Below are 20,919 nucleotides of genomic sequence, written 5' to 3'. Positions count from 1 at the left end.
CAGTGCAGGGGGGCAGCGCGAGAGAAGTCTTGGACACGGGAGTGGGAGGAGGTGATTAGGTGAGAGGTCAGTCGGCGGTCAGCGATGGAGCGAAGAGGACGGGAGGGAGTGTGGATAGAGATCAGTGAAGAGAGGTAAGGAGCGGTGGAGGAGGAGAGAGCCTTGTAGGTGGTGGTGAGGAGTTTAAAGAGAACTCGGAAAGGAATGGGGAGCCAATGAAGAGATAGACAGAGGGGGGAGGCGGAGGTAGAGCGGCGGGAGAGGAAGATGAGCCTAGCAGCAGCGTTAAGAATGGATTGGAGAGGTGCGAGGCGGGTGAGAGGTAGCCCAGAGAGAAGGATGTTGCAATAGTCAAGGCGGGAGATGACAAGAGAGTGAATGAGAATTTTGGTCGCGTCAGTGGAGAGGAATGGTCTGATGCGTGAGATGTTGCGTAGGTGAAAGCGGCAAGACTGTGAGAGAGCATGAATGTGGGGGGTGAAAGAGAGGGAGGAGTCAATGATGACACCGAGGCAGCGCGTTTGGTCGGTGGACGTGATCACGGTTTCACCAATGCTGATGGAGATAGTGGGAGAAGAGGGGATGTTCGGGGGATGGAAGATTAGAAGTTCAGTTTTAGCCATGTTTAGTTTCAGGAAGCGTTGGGTCATCCAGGCTGAGATGGCCGTGAGGCATTCGGAGACCTTGGACAGGAGTGATGGGGATAGGTTGGGGGAGGAGAGATAGATTAGGGTATCATCAGCATAAAGGTGGTAATGAAAACCATAGGAGCTGTGGTGTAGAGGGAGAAGAGGAGAGGGCCAAGGACTGAACCTTGGGGAACACCGACTGGCTGCGGGGTAGTAGGAGAGGAGGAGCTCGGAGTGGAGACGGAGAAGGAGCGATCGGAGAGGTATGAGGTGAACCAGGAGAAGACCGTGCCAGTGATGCCAAAGGAGCGGAGGGTGTTGAGCAGGAGAGGGTGGTCAACAGTGTCAAAGGCAGCCGACAGATCAAGCTGGATGAGGATAGAGAAGAGGCCTTTGGATTTAGCCGATAGTAAATCGTTAGTGACTTTGGTCAGGGCAGTTTCAGTGGAATGTAAAGGGCGGAACCCGGATTGGAGGGGGTCTAGAATGGAGTTAGCAGTAAGGTGGCTTAGGAGACGATTATAGGATAGTATAGGAACGTCAGTGTCCAATCAGCGGGACAGTTGGGAGGTATGATAAGGATAGTATGGGAACCTCAGTGTCCAATCAGCGGGACAGTTGGGAGGTATGATATAGATAGTATAGGTGCATTTGTTCTATCATGTAAATCTTGCTAACCCCTCTGCCTGGTTCCTCCAATAACAGCCAACGTGATCTAGAAGCCGACTTACCGAAGGATCAACAGCAATAACTTATCACAGGGTCATCGAATAAAAAGGTGCAATTCAAAAATGATCTAACTTTATTATCAGCAATAAACAGCAATGCAAACATTCCAGCCGGCCCTTGTAATGTGTGTTTTCAGCCACAATTATTCTCGCTTTGATATAGATCCTACCAATGATGCCAGGATTCTATGTCAGGACTACAATGTTGCCAGACGTAATAAAAATTGTAACTGCCATATAAACTACAGTAGGCATAGAGCGGAAACACAAAGTGATATAAATATGTGGTTAATTCATAAGAAAATGACTATTAGATTTATATAATGTTTACTGCAGTATGTGACAGTATCATTATCTGCAGCTGGTACATGATAACGTACGGAGTATTATAGGCTGCACTGAGTACAGGTGATGGTTATTACCGCATTTATTAATTACTTATTTATTACCAGTTATTATATAGCGCACACATGTTCCACAGCGCTGTACAAAGATTATTATTACCAGTTATTATATAGCGCACACATGTTCCACAGCGCTGTACAAAGATTATTATTACCAGTTATTATATAGCGCACACATGTTCCACAGCGCTGTACATAGACTATTATTACCAGTTATTATATAGCGTACACATATTCCGCAGCGCTGTACAGAGATTATTATTACGTTATTATATAGCGCACACATATTCCACAGCGCTGTACAGAGATTATTATTACCAGTTATTATATAGCGCACACATATTCCACAGCGCTGTACAGAGATTATTATTACGTTATTATATAGCGCACACATATTCCACAGCGCTGTACAGAGACTATAATTACAAGTTATTATATAGCGCACACATATTCCACAGCGCTGTACAGAGATTATTATTACCAGTTATTATATAGCGCAGACATATTCCGCAGCGCTGTACCGGGAATATTATTACCAATTAATTTATATAGCGCACACATATTCCGCAGCGCTGTACAGAGACTATTATTACCAGTTATTATATAGCGCACACATATTCCGCAGCGCTGTACAGAGATTATTATTACCAGTTATTATATAGCGCACACATATTCGGCAGCGCTGTACAGAGACTATTATTACCAGTTATTATATGGCGCACACATATTCCACAGCGCTGTACAGAGAATATTATTACCAGTTATTATATAGCGCACACATATTCCACAGCGCTGTACAGAGAATATTATTACCAGTTATTATATAGCACACACATATTCCGCAGCGCTGTACAGAGATAATTATTACCAGTTATTATATAGCGCAGACATATTCCACAGCGCTGTACCGGGAATATTATTACCAATTATTTATATATCACACACATATTCCAAAGCGCTGTACAGAGAATATTATTATCAGTTATTTATAAAGCGCACACATATTCTGCAGCGCTGTACAGAGACTTTTATTACCAGTTATTATATAGCGCACACATATTCTGCAGCGCTGTACAGAGACTATTATTACCAGTTATTTATATAGCGCACACATATTCCGCAGCGCTGTACAGAGAATATTATTACCAGTTATTTATATAGCGCACACATATTCCGCAGCGCTGTACAGAGACTATTATTACCAGTTATTATATAGCACACACATATTCCACAGCGCTGTATAGAGAATATTATTACCAGTTATTTATATAGCGCACACATATTCCGCAGCGCTGTACAGAGACTATTATTACCAGTTATTATATAGTGCACACATATTCCGCAGCGCTGTACAGCGAGTATTTGAACACTCACATCAGTCCCTGCCCAGTGGAACTTACAATCTATATTCCCTACCACATGTACACGCAAGTACGGAAGAATATACAAACTCTGCACAGTTAGGGCCATGGTGAGAATTGAACCCATGACCTCAGCGCTGTGAGGCAGTAATGCTAACCACTACACCGTCCGTGCTGCAGAAGTGGCAGAGTATTCCAGTGACCCACTCACACTATGCAGGCACCTCCCTCGCCGATGGTAACAGATGAATTATCGGCAGCAGTATGACCATAGCTGTGATCCGTCACTGGATGTTACCAGAGCTGGAAAGGAAATAACCTTTTTTGGCTGAGGCGTGATTAATAAAATAATAAAGTGATGTTTCTCCCAAATTACAATCAATCTATAGAACTAATTGCTGCTGATGCTGCGGCGGCAGATTCTATTAACAGAAGGGAGTAGATTTAATCAAACAGAGGAAGTTCATAATTGTCTACAGCCAGAGTTGGCACGGGCGCGGTGTCCAGGCTCTTAGGTGGGGAGAGAATTCATCAGAATAGGAGAATAACAGTATAGTTATTGTTGACATCATAATTCTGAAGATTTCTGCCCCATGAAAAGAGGTCTGCGTGTTCCGCGTGTTGTGCGTGTTCCGCGTGTACCATGTGTAAATGGGTCTCATTCGTTGCAGGTCCTTTTAAAATGGGCAACCGCTATCTGTATTGGTAAATCTGGGCGCATCGCATTACCCATAGTAACCTATAGGGGGTATGACTGTAGGTGGTAATGGAGGGATAGCAGTTGCTATTGGAGATACCAGCTGTGGTCCCTGCTACATACATCCAAGGGAGGCTTAAAGTTTTCAGTTAACCCCAAAAAATGTCTGTTTTTTGTTACCCCCTCTCGTGAGTCACGAGAGGGGGTAACGTGGACCGCAAATCGTGGGACGGGGACCGCTCTCTTTCTCCGAATTTCCTTCTCTCTCTTTCTCTGCTTCCTCTCTCTCTGCGCTCCCTCTCCCTTCCTTTCTCTCTGTCTCAGCGCTCTCTCCCTCTCTGCGCTCCCTCTCCATTCCTTTCTCTCTGTCTCTGCGCTCTCTCCCTCTCTGCGCTCTCTCTCTAGGGTGAGTGTTATGCCTTCTGCTCCCTTCCTTTCTCCCTGTCTCTGCGCTCTTTGGGCGAGATGTTGTAACATCCGCAGCCCTCTATCACCGGGCATCGCATTATTAATAACGACATATGCTGTAACATATGCAGTTATTAATGCAAGGGACAGCTCTTGCGATGAGAGCTGTCCCTTGCGATGCGGCGCCAGCACTGGACTTCCGGGTCTGAGACCCGAGTGTCCATCTGTGCATGCGCAGAGTGGCGGCACTGGCCGCAGGTCATGCTGGGAGGGATCTGTGACGGATCCCTCACACAGCGCTGCGGTAAGATGCCCATAGGCTTCTGCAGGGAATCGCCAGCTTTTGCTGCCACTGCGGAGGGGCCATACAGCATACAGAAATGCGGTAAAAACCCCGATAACGGGGTTTTTACTGCATTTCTGCTTTAGAGAATCTCCCCACAGAGAGGGAGAAAGACAAAGGGGGCAATTCTCTAACACAGAAATGTGGTAAAAAACCCGTTATCTGGGTTTTTACCGCATTTCTGTATGCTGTATGGCCCCTCCGCAGTGGCAGCAAAAGCTGGCGATTCCCTGCAGAAGCCTATGGGCTTCTTACCACAGCGCTGTGTGAGGGATCCGTCACAGATCCCTCCCAGCATGCCCTGCGGCCAGCGCCGTCACTCTGTGCATGCGCAGATGGACACCCAGGTCACAGACCCGGAAGTCCAGCGCCGGCACCGCATCGCAAGGGACAGCTCTAATCGCAAGAGCTGTCCCTTGCGTTAATAACAGTATATGTTACAGCATATGCCGTTATTAATAATGCGATGCCCGGTGATAGAGGGCTGCGGATGTTACAACATCCCGCCCTCTACAGTTGGAGCCCCTGTCAACTTTGTTTCTTAGGTTGTGGCTAACCATGGCTACACTATTGTTCGCAGCAGCAATACAATACATAGAACAATACAGTAGGGGATTAGCATAGTAATCTTATTACTCACTTAATTCTATTAACAGGCTAAATGAGGAGGGCTCCATCTGTATGTGCTCCTTCTCTCAATTCTCTCTCTTTCTGCGCTCCTCTTTCTCTGCACTCCTTCTGTCTGTCCCTCTCTGTGCACTCCTCATCTCTCTCTGTGCTCCTTCTCTCTCTCCCGCTCTCTGCGCTCCTTCTCTCTCCCTGCGCTCCTTCTGTCTCCTTCTCTCTGTGCTCCCCTCTCTCTCTCTGCGCTCCTTCTCTCTCTCTGCGTTCCTTCTCTCTCTCTGCGCTCCTTCTGTCTCCATCTCTCTGTGCTCCCCTCTCTCTCTCTGCGCTCCTTCTCTCTCTCTGCGTTCCTTCTCTCTCTCTGCGCTCCTTCTGTCACCTTCTGTCTCTCCCTTCTGTCTCCTTCTATCTCTCCCTCTCTCTGCGCTCCTCTCACTCTCTGCGCTCCTTCTCTCTATCCCTCTCTCTCTGCGCTCCTTTCACTCTCTCTCTGCGCTTCTCTCTATCCCATCTCTCTTCCTCTCTGTGCTCCTTCTCTCTATCCCTCTCTCTCTGCGCTCCTTCTCTCTATCCCTCTCTGCACTTCTCATCTCTCTTCCTCTCTGCGCTCCTTCTCTCTATCCCTCCCTCTGCGCTCCTTCTCTCTATCCCTCTCTCTCTCTGCGCTCCTTCTCTCTATCCCTCTCTCTCTCTGCACTCATTCTCTCTATCCCTCTCTCTCTGCACTCCTTCTCTCTATCCCTCTCTCTCTCTGCGCTCCTTCTCTCTATCCCTCTCTCTCTGCGTTCCTTCTCTCTATCCCTCTCTCTCTGCGCTCCTTCTCTCTATTCCTCTCTCTGCACTCCTCTCTATCCTTCTCTCCCTGCACTCCTTCTCTCTCTGCGCTTCTTCTCTCTATCCCTCTCTCTGCACTTCTCATCTCTCTTCCTCTCTGTGCTCCTTCTCTCTATCCCTCTCTCTCGGCACTCCTCCTCTCTCTGTGCTCCTTCTCTCTATCCCTCTCTCTCTGTGCTCCTTCTCTCTATCCCTCTCTCTCTGCGCTCCTTCTCTCTATCCCTCTCTCTCTGCGCTCCTTCTCTCTATCCCTCTCTCTCTGTGCTCCTTCTCTCTATCCCTCTCTTTCTGTGCTCCTTCTCTCTATCCCTCTTTCTGCACTTCTCATCTCTCTTCCTCTCTGTGCTCCTTCTCTCTATCCCTCTCTCTCGGCACTCCTCCTCTCTCTGTGCTCCTTCTCTCTCTGTGCTCCTTCTCTCTATCCCTCTCTCTCTGCGCTCCTTCTCTCTATCCCTCTCTCTCTGCGCTCCTTCTCTCTATCCCTCTCTTTCTGTGCTCCTTCTCTCTATCCCTCTTTCTGCACTTCTCATCTATCTTCCTCTCTGTGCTTTTTCTCTCTCCCTCTTTTGCACTCCTTCATCTCTCTTCTCTCTCTGCACTCCTCTCGCTTTGTTCTTCCTCTCTCCGCCCTCTTTTTTCCTTCCACCATCTCTCCCTCCCTTTCTATCTTTATTCTGCTCCCTCACTCTCTCCTTCTCTGAGCTCCTCTCTCTCCACTCTCTTTTTCCCTTCCACCCTATCTCCCTCCCTTTCTCTATCTCTCTCTCTTTGTACCTTTCTATCTCACTCCCTTCCCTTTTCTCTCGTTTCCTTCCTTTCTCTACATTCTTTTCTCTCTCCCTTTCTCGGCTCCTTTTACTATTACATAATGCTGGCAATTTCCAAGTTAGAACTTATAATGTAATAATTGAAATGTTAAAATAGATTAAAGGGAGGGGGGACACGGCTGAAAATATTGTAAAAAAATGTCGGCCTTACACTTAAATCCAGCACTGGGTCAGAGTCTCCCGTCAGGAGTCTCCCGTCTGTAGCATCTCCAATCAGGATTCTCTCCAACCTGGCCCCTTCCACCATGTTCAAAATGCACGATCTCAGTGCTACACTGACCGTGCTATGTAATAAGCCCCCAAAGGGTTTGTAAATCCCTGTAATTCAGACTGAGTGAGGTGATTAGAAGGAACAGATATCCGCACCCATTTTTTGAACCACTCAGATGTAATGTTACATGTGGCATTTGCTGCCAGTCTGTGGCATCACTGAGAACACAGGGTGCAGTACATGGAGGCACTGGTATGTGGTACCACAGGGTGAACGCAGTACGCCAGTGGCGCAGATGTACCTACCTCCGGGTGGCATAGTGATTATGCTGGGGTCACTGGTGACATGACCCTGGCTGTTAGACGCATTTACTACAACGGTGTAACTAGAAAATGGGACCAGGTCACTGAAGGACAGCCACTGATTCCTCTCCTGACTTTGATGCAAAATCCTTTTGAAATGGGAAATGTTGCGAATTTCATCACCTGATAACACAATAAAAAACATATCAAGGTCACAACCAAGGAGAATTCCAACAACATTAACCCAAACCCCACTGACACCTGTCCAACAAAAGCAGAATGTGGACCTACTGCCACCGATCATTGCTGGTCACATGTAGGCGCAGGATAGCGAATAATGCTGGAAGCAGTGGATGTACTAATATAATATTGTATATGAGCGGCAGTCTTGCAGTGATGAAACGCGTAAGGTTTGGGCTTTTGGTTACTTTTAGGATCTTGTTCTTGCTTAGTATTCTGATAACTCCGGCCAAATCACTTCCTCTTGCAGCGGGGCGGTCTGTGCCCGGCACGGCAGCACGTCTGGTGTCTGGGATGGCATGTGGTAGAAGGAAGCATGGGGGGAGTCAGTCAAGGTGCTTACATTTTGAATTTGCACTATGTATTGTTCCTTTTACCGTAGAGCCTGAAGAAGGTTATTCTTACCCTGAAACGTTGCATTAAATCACCTCATTTTGCACCTATTCTATCGCCTAGAAGTGCCGTCTCATTTGGATCAGTACATACATGTGGGCACCCTCCCATTTGCATCTTCATTGGCATGTGTCAGCATTTACACCAGTTCTCCCATCCTCATCCCTTCACTCAATTGAGTATAAAGTGTGAAATACGTCTTGCTACACGCCATCTCCCATCATCATTGTGGGCCCTTTGCTCAATGAGTCCTAACTGCAATATCCGTCTTGTCTGGCATGTGTCAGCATCTACATGCCCCCTCCCATGTTTATATTGGCCCCCTCACTCAATGAGTCGAGTGCGAAATGCGTCTTGGCTTGTAGGCCTACTGCGATGTGGCACACACGTACAGTGAAAAAAAGCCCATCTTAAATGAAGGAATACAAATCTGCTTGAGCTCCATAGTGTTCCCTTATACCCTAGTATACAGAATGAGAGCTTTGATTAGCCCAGTAACACCACTCCGTCATTTATACGACCTGATGTTTGCTGTTGACAATCCTGTATAGAACCTTCTGTATTCTAGGTCAAATACGGCAAACAATGGAATTCCTACTGGAGGTGCCTAGAACACGGCGTCTCCTCCGTTATATCGTGTTTATTGTCAGTGCTCTTAATTACCAAGCCAATAATTCTCTGGAGGTCTTTTGTGCCAGTGTCTCCGCAATCCATACTCTTCTCATAAGATATAACACGCTGGAGACAATTTCATCTTCGCAGGCGTGCTGCGGTGCCCGTAACGGAGCCCAGGCATTATGTAAATGAAGATTATCTCCCTTTTCAATTGGTGTTCATAATTCATGGATGTCAATAGAGATTTTGGGCTCCCTGGGGAAGTTCTCAGAGAGGGAGCTGAGGACTTAGAGGCTGAGATCCATAATCAAATATCTAGATTGATTGTGTCACATGCACTTCTATTGATTTTAATTGGACTGTCTGACCTGAGAGAATAATATAAGTGTGGCCCAGACTGATTTATGGGAATAAAATACATTCTATTGTGAATGGTAATCAAACGCTTTGCTTTAACTCTTTCAGCGCTGCCCCGGAATTTTCGGACACCATACTTGAAGGGGTTACGCTGTGTTCACCTGCGCTGATTTACTAACAGGATGGGCTGACAAAACCATCACTTAGAAAGGGAAATGTGTCTATTATATGTAATACATAGGATTATAATGTGTGCCTTTAATGGCAACAGTGTAGCGATTTGTAGAGTGTGTAGTTAAATAAGAAACATTGGGGCAGATGTACTAAGCCTGATGAAGTGATACAATGGAAGGTGATAATGCACCAGCCAATCAGCTCCCAACTGTCCTGTTTCAGGTTGGATTTAAAAAAAATAACAGGCGCTGATTGGATTATGGTATCGCTTCACCAGGCTTATAAATACTGCCCTCTTATTATGATAATTATTATAATGTATATTCTTATACATACATCATTTATGTTCCACATGGTGTAAGATGCAGGGTGCGATATAGACAGGAAATGAAACTGGGACTTCTGTACTTATTTCTGTATTTAGTAAATGAAACAGAGGATTTTCTGAAGAAAGTAATTTCTACTTACAGTATTTAATACAAATCACTGATTTCTCTGCCTCATTTCTCATAACCACAACATAGGAAGCAGCGCACAAACTGTATGTAAATAATAAAATATGTGGGGACATTGCTGATGTTACCGGGAAAACCTAGGTCGCGGCTTGGTGGGAAAGCATCCTTGAATAATGACCCAGGTCCCATTACCTGGTATCCAACCCAGGTAGCAAGAAGGGATAGACCGAGGAGGGACTCAGTTAGCAGCCATATAAAACGAGCGCTGGGATTATAGAGCGAGGCCAATCACCAGGGCTGGGACTATAAAGCGAGGCCAATCACCAGCGCTGGGACTATAGAGCGAGCCCAATCACCAGGGCTGGGACTATAGAGCGAGGCCAATCACCAGGGCTGGGACTATAGAGCGAGGCCAATCACCAGCGCTGGGACTATAGAGCGAGCCCAATCACCAGCGCTGGGACTATAGAGCGAGGCCAATCACCAGCGCTGGGACTATAGAGCGAGCCCAATCACCAGCGCTGGGACTATAGAGCGAGGCCAATCACCAGCGCTGGGACTATAGAGCGAGCCAAATCACCAGGGCTGGGACTATAGAGTGAGCCCAATCACCAGCGCTGGGACTATAGAGCGAGCCCAATCACCAGCGCTGGGACTATAGAGCGAGCCCAATCACCAGCGCTGGGACTATAGAGCGAGCCCAATCACCAGCGCTGGGACTATAGAGCGAGCCCAATCACCAGCGCTGGGACTATAGAGCGAGCGCAATCACCAGCGCTGGGACTATAGAGCGAGGCTAATCACCAGCGCTGGGACTATAGAGCGAGGCCAATCACCAGAGCTGGGACTATAGAGCGAGCCCAATCACCAGCGCTGGGACTATAGAGCGAGGCCAATCACCAGCGCTGGGACTATAGAGCGAGCCCAATCACCAGGGCTGGGACTATAGAGCGAGGCCAATCACCAGGGCTGGGACTATAGAGCGAGGCCAATCACCAGCGCTGGGACTATAGAGCGAGCCCAATCACCAGCGCTGGGACTATAGAGCGAGGCCAATCACCAGCGCTGGGACTATAGAGCGAGCCCAATCACCAGCGCTGGGACTATAGAGCGAGGCCAATCACCAGCGCTGGGACTATAGAGCGAGCCAAATCACCAGGGCTGGGACTATAGAGCGAGCCCAATCACCAGCGCTGGGACTATAGAGCGAGCGCAATCACCAGCGCTGGGACTATAGAGCGAGGCCAATCACCAGCGCTGGGACTATAGAGAGAGCCCAATAACCAGCACTGCGACTATAGAGCGAGGCCAATCACCAGCGTTGGGACTATAGAGCGAGCCCAATCACCAGCGCTGGGACTATAGAGCGAGGCTAATCACCAGCGCTGGGACTATAGAGCGAGGCCAATCACCAGCGCTGGGACTATAGAGCGAGCCCAATCACCGGCACTGGGACTATAGAGCGAGCCCAATCACCGACGCTGGGACTATAGAGCGAGGCCAATCACCAGCACTGGGACTATAGAGCGAGCCCAATCACCAGCACTGGGAATATAGAGCCAGGCCAATCACCAGGGCTGGGACTATAGAGCGAGGCCAATCACCAGGGCTGGGACTATAGAGCGAGGCCAATCACCAGCGTTGGGACTATAGAGCGAGCCCAATCACCAGCGCTGGGACTATAGAGCGAGCCCAATCACCAGTGCTGGGACTATAGAGCGAGCCCAATCACCAGTGCTGGGACTATAGAGCGAGCCCAATCACCAGTGCTGGGACTATAGAGCGAGCCCAACCACCAGAGCTGGGACTATAGAGCAAGGCCAATCACCAGCGCTGGGACTATAGAGCGAGGCCAAACACCAGCGCTGGGACTATAGATCGAGGCCAATCACCAGGGCTGGGACTATAGAGCGAGGCCAATCACCAGCGCTTGGACTATAGAGCGAGGCCAAACACCAGCGCTGGGACTATAGAGCGAGCCTAATCACCAGCACTGGGACTATAGAGCGAGGCCAATCACCAGCGCTTGGACTATAGAGCGAGGCCAAACACCAGCACTGGGACTATAGAGCGAGCCAAATCACCAGCGCTGGGACTATAGAGTGAGGCCAATCACCAGCGCTGGGACTATAGAGCGAGTCCAATCACCAGGGCTGGGACTATAGAGCGAGCCCAATCACCAGCACTGGGACTATAGAGCGAGGCCAATCACCAGCGCTTGGACTATAGAGCGAGGCCAAACACCAGCACTGGGACTATAGAGTAAGGCCAATCACCAGCGCTGGGACTATAGAGTCAGGATGTACTACTGGGTGCAGGGCCGGATTGGGGGGGGGGCGGGAGGGGCGGCACAGGGGGTCAGTACCCTTGGGCCCCCCTCTAACTAGGGGCCCCATGTATTTAAAATATATATATATATATATATTTTTTTTTTTTAGCTAAAGGTTTTGTGCATGGGTGTAGGGTAGTGCTGCAGCTTCACCTATCTGCCAATGTGACAATGATTAATGGTGCTGAGCATCGGGAGCTGAGGTACACTGACTGCACAAGTGTACTGTGCATTACTGGGAGTTGACTAAGTCCCATGAGACTTTGCACTAGAGGTCAAATGCTGAAAGGCTTGTGCTGAGCTCTGTTTGGTGGAGCTTATTATATGCTTCTCAGGCCCACGGAGGACAGCATCAGCAGCGGCCTCTTCATGGGAGGGTTTTTAATTAGAGGCAGTGCTGAAACTGTCAGGGCTCCTATAGAGTGAGGTACAGAGGGACAAACACAGGCTTTTCATGTGGTATTTTATATCTATATTTATGTTTATGTTAATCCTCCACCCTGCAGTTACCCATTGACCAAGTTTATACTTCCTTTACTCTGTGTTTTGACAGTGTAATATTCTCCTGTGTAGTTTGCGGCCAGTATTGACAAGTGGTAGGGGGCCCCCCTGTCTAAAGTGACCCCCCCCCCCAAGGCTTAATCCGACCCTGACTGAGTGGCTGGATAGAGATTTCCATGGTGAACTTGGCAGTGAGGTCATACACGGCGTTGCAGCAGAAGCGAGGGGCAGCTGACCGATTCGCCATGGCAGCGGAAACTCAGAGAGCTCTATAGACAAATTTTTGTAAAATTTTGACAGCCAAATTGACTCCCCATCCAGACTCTACTAGCAGTCAGTGTCCGACAGAAGTCACCTTACACTGCAAGTCACATGAAAGGAACGCAACAGCACGACTGCTAAATATCCCCTGGATTTATATATACTCCATCAAAAACATTCCTCTTTCGGGGTGCCCTTATCCCCAGCAGCCGTCCGTCCGCTGAACCTGTCTGTACGTGTAGGCTGAGATTTTTATCAGCTCAGACAATCCTGAGATCTGTACAAAAATGTAAAAGATGTCATTTGCCTCCAATCGACGGTCAATTAATGTCCCCTCCCCGCTCTGGCTACCCGTCAAGCCCTGTCATTTTTTTTTCTCCTACTGCGTTTACCTGCGGCGCAAATGAGCAAACTAGTCCCATTAGGAGGAAAGAATTTGCCTCATTCTTAAGATCATCTTTGCCACCACTAAAATATGCAGGGAGTCAGTTCTTTATTACCGCCAGGAGATAAATGGCTGCTTTTCCTCACTGAAGAATATATAATGGTTAAAAAGTCACTTTTTCCTTATAGCTCTACATAAATCACAGGACTAGTCAATATTTAATAATGCTTGCCTTGGACGGGAGTCCCTTGATCACCCCTGTCATGTGTAATAGCTCCCTCCTCGGTATCTCCGACATAAAAGCCTGGCTTTACTGCAATACTAACATGTAGAGGGTCATTACAGATCGACATTTACCTTAATCTGTGACTGCCAACCATGAACCGATAAATTCCAGAAGATTCCACAGGGAGAAATCAGTAAAGTTCTCCGCGGAGAGGAATGAAAGAAAATTCTGCGGAGAGCGGAATACATTTTCTACAAGGGATATTTGGCAAATGGGTCCTGACTTTTTGAAAGTTCTCTCACCGCTTTGCCTTGCAACATTTGCAGCCGGTTTGATGGCTTGAAAGGCAGCCTGACAATCACTGATGAGCATTCCGAGAAGGGAGTGAGGGGGGGGGGGTTGCTACAAAAACAATGCAAAATATAACACGGGAAGCCCCATTTCCCCCCCGTTAATCACCGAGCTGTCTAGGCGGATATCCTAATCTCGCCGCCAGTCCAGCAATTATATATTTTTATGTAAAACAAAAATCCTCATAATCTTACGGGTGCTTCGCATCAGAAGACATCAAAGCGGCCGCTGCATAACAGAGGGGACATGGTCGGCTTTGAGAGAGGTCAGCAGAGACTGCCTATCATATATTCATCGCTCCAGCACATATGCTTCACAAAGCGGTACACAAAGCCGACGCTTCTTATGTCGTTCTATGGGGACGCTGCCCTTCATCGTCTAACATAGAAGGAGCAGGGGCCAAGCCGTGGGACTCCAGTGCGACATGTCTCTTATACTGGTTACACGCGCTATAGTATACAATTATTACATGTACTGTATGTATTCGTTGTTTTAGGGAAGTGTATAATCTCCATTTCAGCGTAAACATCATCAGGTGAAATATTATTAAATACATTTTAAAAAATTACGGTATTTGAGCACTTTTGCATACAGTATGTAATAATAAAAGTGAAAATGTGTCTTTCCTTTCTATACAAATGTACAGTTTACAAGGGACGATTGTGACATTTTAGATAGGAACGTATTAAAACTCAGCCGAGGCAACTAAAAAAAATTCCAAACTGAAATGAATTACTAAAACACAAAGTTGAGACAAATCAGCGCTTGAGGTCCTGGGGGACTGGGAGCTGTTATTGTAAATCCTCTATTCCGGATCACTCCTCTCCTCCAATCAGAAACTCACATTACATTTCTGACAGGTGTGCGTGTAAAGGTATCTCTCAGTTTTCAAACTGCGTTCAGTTTAATGCAGGAAGCTGCTGATTGGCGCTAGGTGATTCACCGTTGTTTTCGTATTTAGGGTCATTGAAATGAATTACTGTCAATTTTTTTTATTAATCAAAAACCACAATTGAATATATAAAAAACATGGACATATGTGTGTATGTTCCAGCATAACTCTGGAATTCCTGGAGCAATTTACATCAAACTTGGCACACACATGACTTACAATTTGGGGAAAAAATATTGTGGGTTTAAAGATACCCCTAGCACCCCGGTAGGGCGTCCCGGGGGCCCAAAAAGGGGTCTGACCACTACACAAAGTGGGTCAGGAAAGCAACATATGGCAAAGTGTCATAACTGAAAATGGATATGACATTGATTGGGTCCAGTTTAGGTTCACAGCCGCAAACAACCGCAATCCAGACAATTAAATGCACACCAACTGCAGAGGTTCTGAGTATTGAATCACATAGAAGTCTGCTATGAAGCTACAACTACAGCAAGAACGGTTGTAGATCCTGGTGACAATCCAAATCCAGATAATGTAGAGAGACCCACGGGTATGATTGGACTGAGTGTTACACAAGTATTACATGTTACATTGGGAAATGTTATTAAAAGCCATGTGGGCAGCACAATAGGATGGGGTCTAATGAGAATAATAAATCTGAGGCATGTATTGTAAAGTGACTACATTGACAAAATGATATCTATACTGTATCTCAGCAACCAGCTTGCTTAGGAAAGTAGATGATAAAGAGATTGCCACAGCAATGTTGCAAAATGTAACATACAGTAGAGGCCAATACAGTCAAGTTAACTACAGACACAATCAGAGCAAAGCTGCTACAATTTCAGGTATACGAATATAATTCAATGCTAAGCATACTGCATTTCTCACTTAGGGATTCATTTACTAAGATTAAATGTGATCAAATGAGGCAACATCGGCCTGGAATCCCATGTCCCAAATTTACTAAAACAAAAAATTTGGAAAGAAGTTTGCTCTGATACGAATGAAAATCACAGTGCAACACACATGTATGATACAATAGACCAGCAGGACTTTCCATAGGCACCCACTACAACACCAGAATTTACTATCATTGGAATTCGCAAACTCTGCCATGAATTCAGCTGAAAATGCCCCTCTCCCCCAGAACTGCTTTTGGCTGCGTAGAGTGAAGGAGCACGCACGGCTCAGTCAGATCTGCGCGGTGCTTCTGTGTGTAACATGTCAAATAAAGAGTTCAAATTAAGAAAATAAGCAAAACCAGCCTGGGCGTTTGAGCTGGTTCTAAAAAAATAGGGAAAAAAGGACATATGGCTCCCTTGTATTTAAAGAACCAGCACCGGGCTCTTGTGCCGGTACTGGTTCAGCCGTTACTGGTTAATAAAATGGTTATGGTATAGGGGGGTGTTAGGCGCCGTCCCAGGCACCGCCGCCGTCCTATTCCATCAGCAGCGTCTGCGCTGCTAGGACGGCGGCCATCTTCCCGGGACGCGTCACTGGAAAGCTTCGGGGACGTTGCTAGGCAACGCCCCGAACTTCCGCCGCGGCAGTCTCTGCAGGGAGAAGACTCTGCAGGACGGACCGCACGTGACGTCACGCAAGGGGCGGCAAATTCGAAATATAAGCCGGCGTCTCTCTTTTTTTTTTTTCAAATTTGTTTTTATTTTCAAGTTCAAAAGCAGTAACAAACAATTGTAAGGTTTCGTTAGAACTTGCATACATTTTCCATTTTTCTTTTGTTTAAATTCGGTATCAACATAAGGTTACAAGTGTATAAGAGAGATCATGTAACATTAGTTTTATGTTAGAGTTATCTTTGCTTACTAAGAGTATAAAAATTCTAAAGTTTCTATGTCAGTCATGTAACAAGATAAACATTTCTCATATATATTGTCTTTCCATTTATATTAATTTCAATAAACATATTTAATTATTAGTATTGTAACGTTTTTCATTCTTCATGTGAACCACAGTAATGAATTTTTCCGAGAAAACTGTTATTTTATGCTAAATGTGATCAAGAGTAGAAAGGAAATAAGATCACCGGCGTCTCTCTTAAACAGACGCCGGTTATAGCGTTCTGTCAGCCCATGTCAGAGTGTGTTCCTGGTCCTGATTCCTGGTGGAATTCCTCTTTTGATCCACGCTTGTTCTGTCCTGCTTGGTCTGGTCTTGCTGTGTCTGGGATTCTACTTGTCTGCCCCGCTGTTCACTCATCTGCCCAAGAAATCTGCAAGTGGTTGTCTGGGACTCCGTCATCATCTCAGATAAGTCAGGGGTTGCCCTGTCCCTCTCCTTACGCAGTTTTGACACACAGTGTCACTGGGCATTAGAGTCATTTCCTTATATTACATCCTATTAGCATTGTTGCCATTTTACGTGTTCTTCCTCTGGGCATTGTTGCCATTTGTATTATATAACATCTCATTAGCATTGTTGCCATTTGTATTATATTACATCTCATTAGCATTGTTGCCATTTCTTTATATAACATCTCATTAGCATTGTTGCCATTGCATGGTCCTATATCTCACGTGCACTTTTGCCAGTTAGAGTCACCTGCTCAGCCCATTACTTCTTTTGGGCTTTTGGTAGTTCCCCGGTATAGGGATTTAGTAAGCTGTTCCCCTTGCTCTCTCCTGGTCTCGGCGGATGTGTTGTCATTACCTAAGACCTGCCTGTAGCGGAGTGGGGCGGACCTAATTCGCCCATCAGCCGAGACGGGCCCAGGTGAAGCCTAGCACCGCACACGTCCGTCGACTCCAGTCAGAGGTAACGGAGTTAGGGTACCGGGGATACTCCCAGAATCCTTACAGGGGGTCGACAATGTCTAGGTTGACAATCAATAGATCGACAGTACGGATGCCAATCCCGGGGCATTTCTTGAAGAATGCTCAATCCTGGGATTTCCGAGATCTTGGGATTAGCCTCCCTAATAAAAAAAAATGCCCCCAACTAATCTCATCCCCATCCCCCTGCCCTGTCACTTACACAGCGGCATAGGCGAATCTAGGGTGTGGTCTGGGGGTGCACCGGACCACCCATTAGCCCATTTTGTAGCTGAGGGATGGGGCTTTCCAACGAGCCCAGTCCCATGTCTCTAGCCCCCTGGGAACCGGAGATACTGCCAGGCAAAGCTGGAACGTTTTCCCTATCGGATAACATGGGATAATAATTCCGAACCCCACCCAGTTCAACGGCTGCCAGTTCCCCCTTCGGCATCACTGAAGCTCGAGGTTGATCTCAGTCGAACCCAAATCGCTGGGCCTTCAATCTGATACCAGGCTGGATCTATATGGGTTAATTGGTTCCAGGGATATTGAGGTTAAACCGTTTTTTTTATTTTTTTAAATGTAATTTTATGACTGTTTATGTTCTTTGAGGGCAGATTTCTCTGGAACCAAACAGCCCAGTTTCACGGGACCAAAATCATTCGAAGCCAACTCAAAAGTTATTCAATATGATACTGGTCTCATGTAAATGGGTCAGTTGGTTCCGAAGATATAGCTGGTTGGTTAAAGGGGGGTAGGGAGAAGGGAGTGGTTGTCTCTCCCCCTCACACCATGAAATGCAGGGACTAGGCTGGTGTATAAGGGGTCAGCTTGGGAATGATCCTGGGACCATATTCCCGGGTAAATCCCTGCATTTTCTGTTGTGAAAGGGGTATTATTTCAAACAGCCGTGACCTGCAGTGCTCTGAATACAGCTGGGCAGCACCCTGCTCTCTGTCCAGCTGTCAATGACTGTCACCCCTGCAGCTTCCGCTCCAATTCTTCTCCCCGCTTTCACCTCAGCCCACCCCCCCCCCCCCCCTAATCATGTGGTGCCGGCGCCCGGCGTGCTCTCCCGATGTCACACACAACAACAGCGCGAACAATAACTCAAATGTCCACTCGGCTAGAGGGGACACCAGGAGGGGAGTGGGAGCGTGCTCTGCGCTGCGCTCTGCTCCTCTCCCCATAGAAGCAGCTGCACCGCTCTCCATCTCTCCCTGCAGTAGCAGCGAAGGCTCATATAAAAATTTACAGTAAGTGGCACTTTTGGGGGCATTGCTTAAGGGACGCTACAAGTGGCGGTATGTGGGGGCATTACGCATAATGTGTGGCTTAATGTGTAAGGGGCATGACGGTGTGCAGCATCATGTGTAAGGGGAATTATGTGTGCAGCATCATGTGTAAGGGACATTATGTGTGCAGCATCATGTGTAATGGGTACTATGGTGTGCGGCATCATGTGTAATGGGTACTATGGTGTGCGGCATCATGTGTAATGGGTACTATGGTGTGCGGCATCATGTGTAATGGGTACTATGGTGCCATCAAGCAAGAACCCCCTAGCAATGAGCACGTAGGTAAGCAGCACTTATGTGGCAAATATGTAATGGGCATTACGGTTTGTTATATAGTATGTAATGGGCATCATGATGTGTGGCACAATGTGTAATGGGCATCATGATGTGTGGCACAATGTGTAATGGGCATTATGGTGTGTGGCTTTATGTGTAATGGGTATTACGGAGTTTGCTCAAATGTGTAATGGGCATTACTGTGTATGGTCAAAAGTGTAATACCACACCCCTTTTTGTGATGCCATGCCTCCTTCCCATAAGGCCACGCCCCCTGTTATTATGTCTAGATGTGGGACCACCCATTACCATAATTCTAGATTCGCCTATGCACAGCGGTGGTGACAGGCAGCAGCAGGAACATCTTGTCTTCACAGCGGGCGAGCGGTTGGTAGCGACACAGCAAGTGGGTGGCTGGGTGACCTTTTGAGTGTCGACCATGTCCATTTTGACTGTAAGCTTGTGTCAACCTTCTGTCATTGTCAACCTAAGGTACAGTATGTAGACCATTCTTAAGTGTCAACCTAGTCACTGTCGACCAATAGTGGTCAACCTAGTGACTGTCGACCTAGAAATTGTACACCTGGGTACACCAAAAATATGTTGGCAATGTTTAGCAGGGTTTGGGTGGCAGTTGGTGTGAATCCTCTATATGAAATTTGGGCTGTGCCCACCTCTGGATCCGCCACTGGTGTGGTCATATGGAAATTTGAATAAGTGGAAATAGATACTGTACTTATTGTAATATATTCAATGATGACTTCACAAAGATGGTGAATTCTTCCTATAGGAATGTGGAATTGAACACCGGTTGACCATTGTCAACACACACACACACCAGAAACACAACAGTGTAAGTGAGCAAGCTGTATACTAGTGAAGATATCCAGATGTATACTTATTTAAAGCAGCAAATGACGTTTTCTACCTGACATACGTTACAATTCGCTTACCTTCATTTTCATAAAACAGTCCATTAAATATGACATCATAGGTTATACGCCCATTGGGCTTTTCAGGTCCTTCCCATTGTAGCTGAACGTCCCTTGGACCATTTATGGTGTACTGGAGCAAAACCTTTCCTTCTGGCCTAGATTCTTGGGTGTACGTCTCAATCTGTAATAAATAAGATAGATTTATGCATAATTATATATTACCTGACACCCCAATTACTTTCTGTATGTCATATTCTAGAAATCAAATGTGATGAGTGTTTGTAGTAACTAAGTAGGGCAGTATGGGGTGGGGGGGGGAGCAGTAGGTTAAAATTTTGCCTAGGGTGCTGAGAAGCGTTACCCCGGCCCTGTATACACTGGATACAATACAGGGTACTCTTTACCTAGAAGGGCGCCCACGATTTTGATCTTGGGCATCGTAAGGTAAAAAAATTGCGTCGGTCGCATCGCATGCGACCGAAAAAAATCGCATGCGATGCATCCGACGCGATTACCGCGATTTCCCATAGGGAACAATGTTAAATGTCCCAATTGACCTGATTTTCCATAGGGAACAATGTTAAATGGCCCACAGAGGCCAAATAGGCACCCCACGATCAATGTCAACCCGAAGCGTGGCGAGCGCAGCGAGCCCGCGAGGGGCGGCGGTATGCGTCTTACGACCTTTTCTTACCCCCACTATCCACGTCGGCGTGGAGTTGAGAATAGAAAGTGTGGCGAGCGCAGCGAGCCACCGCGCCCAAAGCGAGCCCCGCGAGGGGACGTGGACACCTTCACAGGTATACGCGTCCCCCCGCGGGCTTCACAGGTGTCCGCGTCCCCTCGTGGGGCTCGCTGCGCTCACCACACTTTCTATTCTCAACTCCACGCCGACGTGGATAGTGGGGGTATGAAAAGGTCATAGGACGCGTACCGCCGCCCCTCGTGGGCTCGCTGCGCTCGCCACGCTTCGGGTTGACGTTGATTGTGGGGTGGCGTTAACAATTGGGGGGGCCATTTCACACTTCAGGGTGGCTATTTGGCCTCTGTGGGCCTTTTAACATTGTTCCCTATGGAAAATCGGGT

The 20,919-nt window shown here is 47.1% G+C and overlaps 1 protein-coding gene across 6 annotated transcripts in view; it reads right to left on the bottom strand.

Moving 5' to 3' along the window:
* The window catches only part of USH2A (usherin), a 739,769-nt gene that overhangs the window by 310,948 nt on the left and 407,902 nt on the right, over positions 1-20,919 (bottom strand). For all 6 annotated transcript variants that reach the window (XM_083175163.1, XM_083175160.1, XM_083175162.1 and 3 more), the window contains exons 36-37: positions 19,852-20,014; positions 7,372-7,551 (exon numbers count right to left, since the gene is read on the bottom strand). In XM_083175163.1, coding sequence (XP_083031289.1) covers positions 7,372-7,551; positions 19,852-20,014 — 343 coding nt within the window. The remainder of the gene's footprint in view (positions 1-7,371; positions 7,552-19,851; positions 20,015-20,919) is intronic.

The sequence above is a fragment of the Crinia signifera genome, chromosome 3, assembly GCF_055691185.1.
Source record: "Crinia signifera chromosome 3, ASM5569118v1, whole genome shotgun sequence".
NCBI classification, from domain to species: Eukaryota; Metazoa; Chordata; class Amphibia; order Anura; family Myobatrachidae; genus Crinia; species Crinia signifera.
The sequence above is the reverse complement of the archived record's forward strand: the minus strand, read 5'-3'. Positions and strand labels throughout refer to the sequence as shown.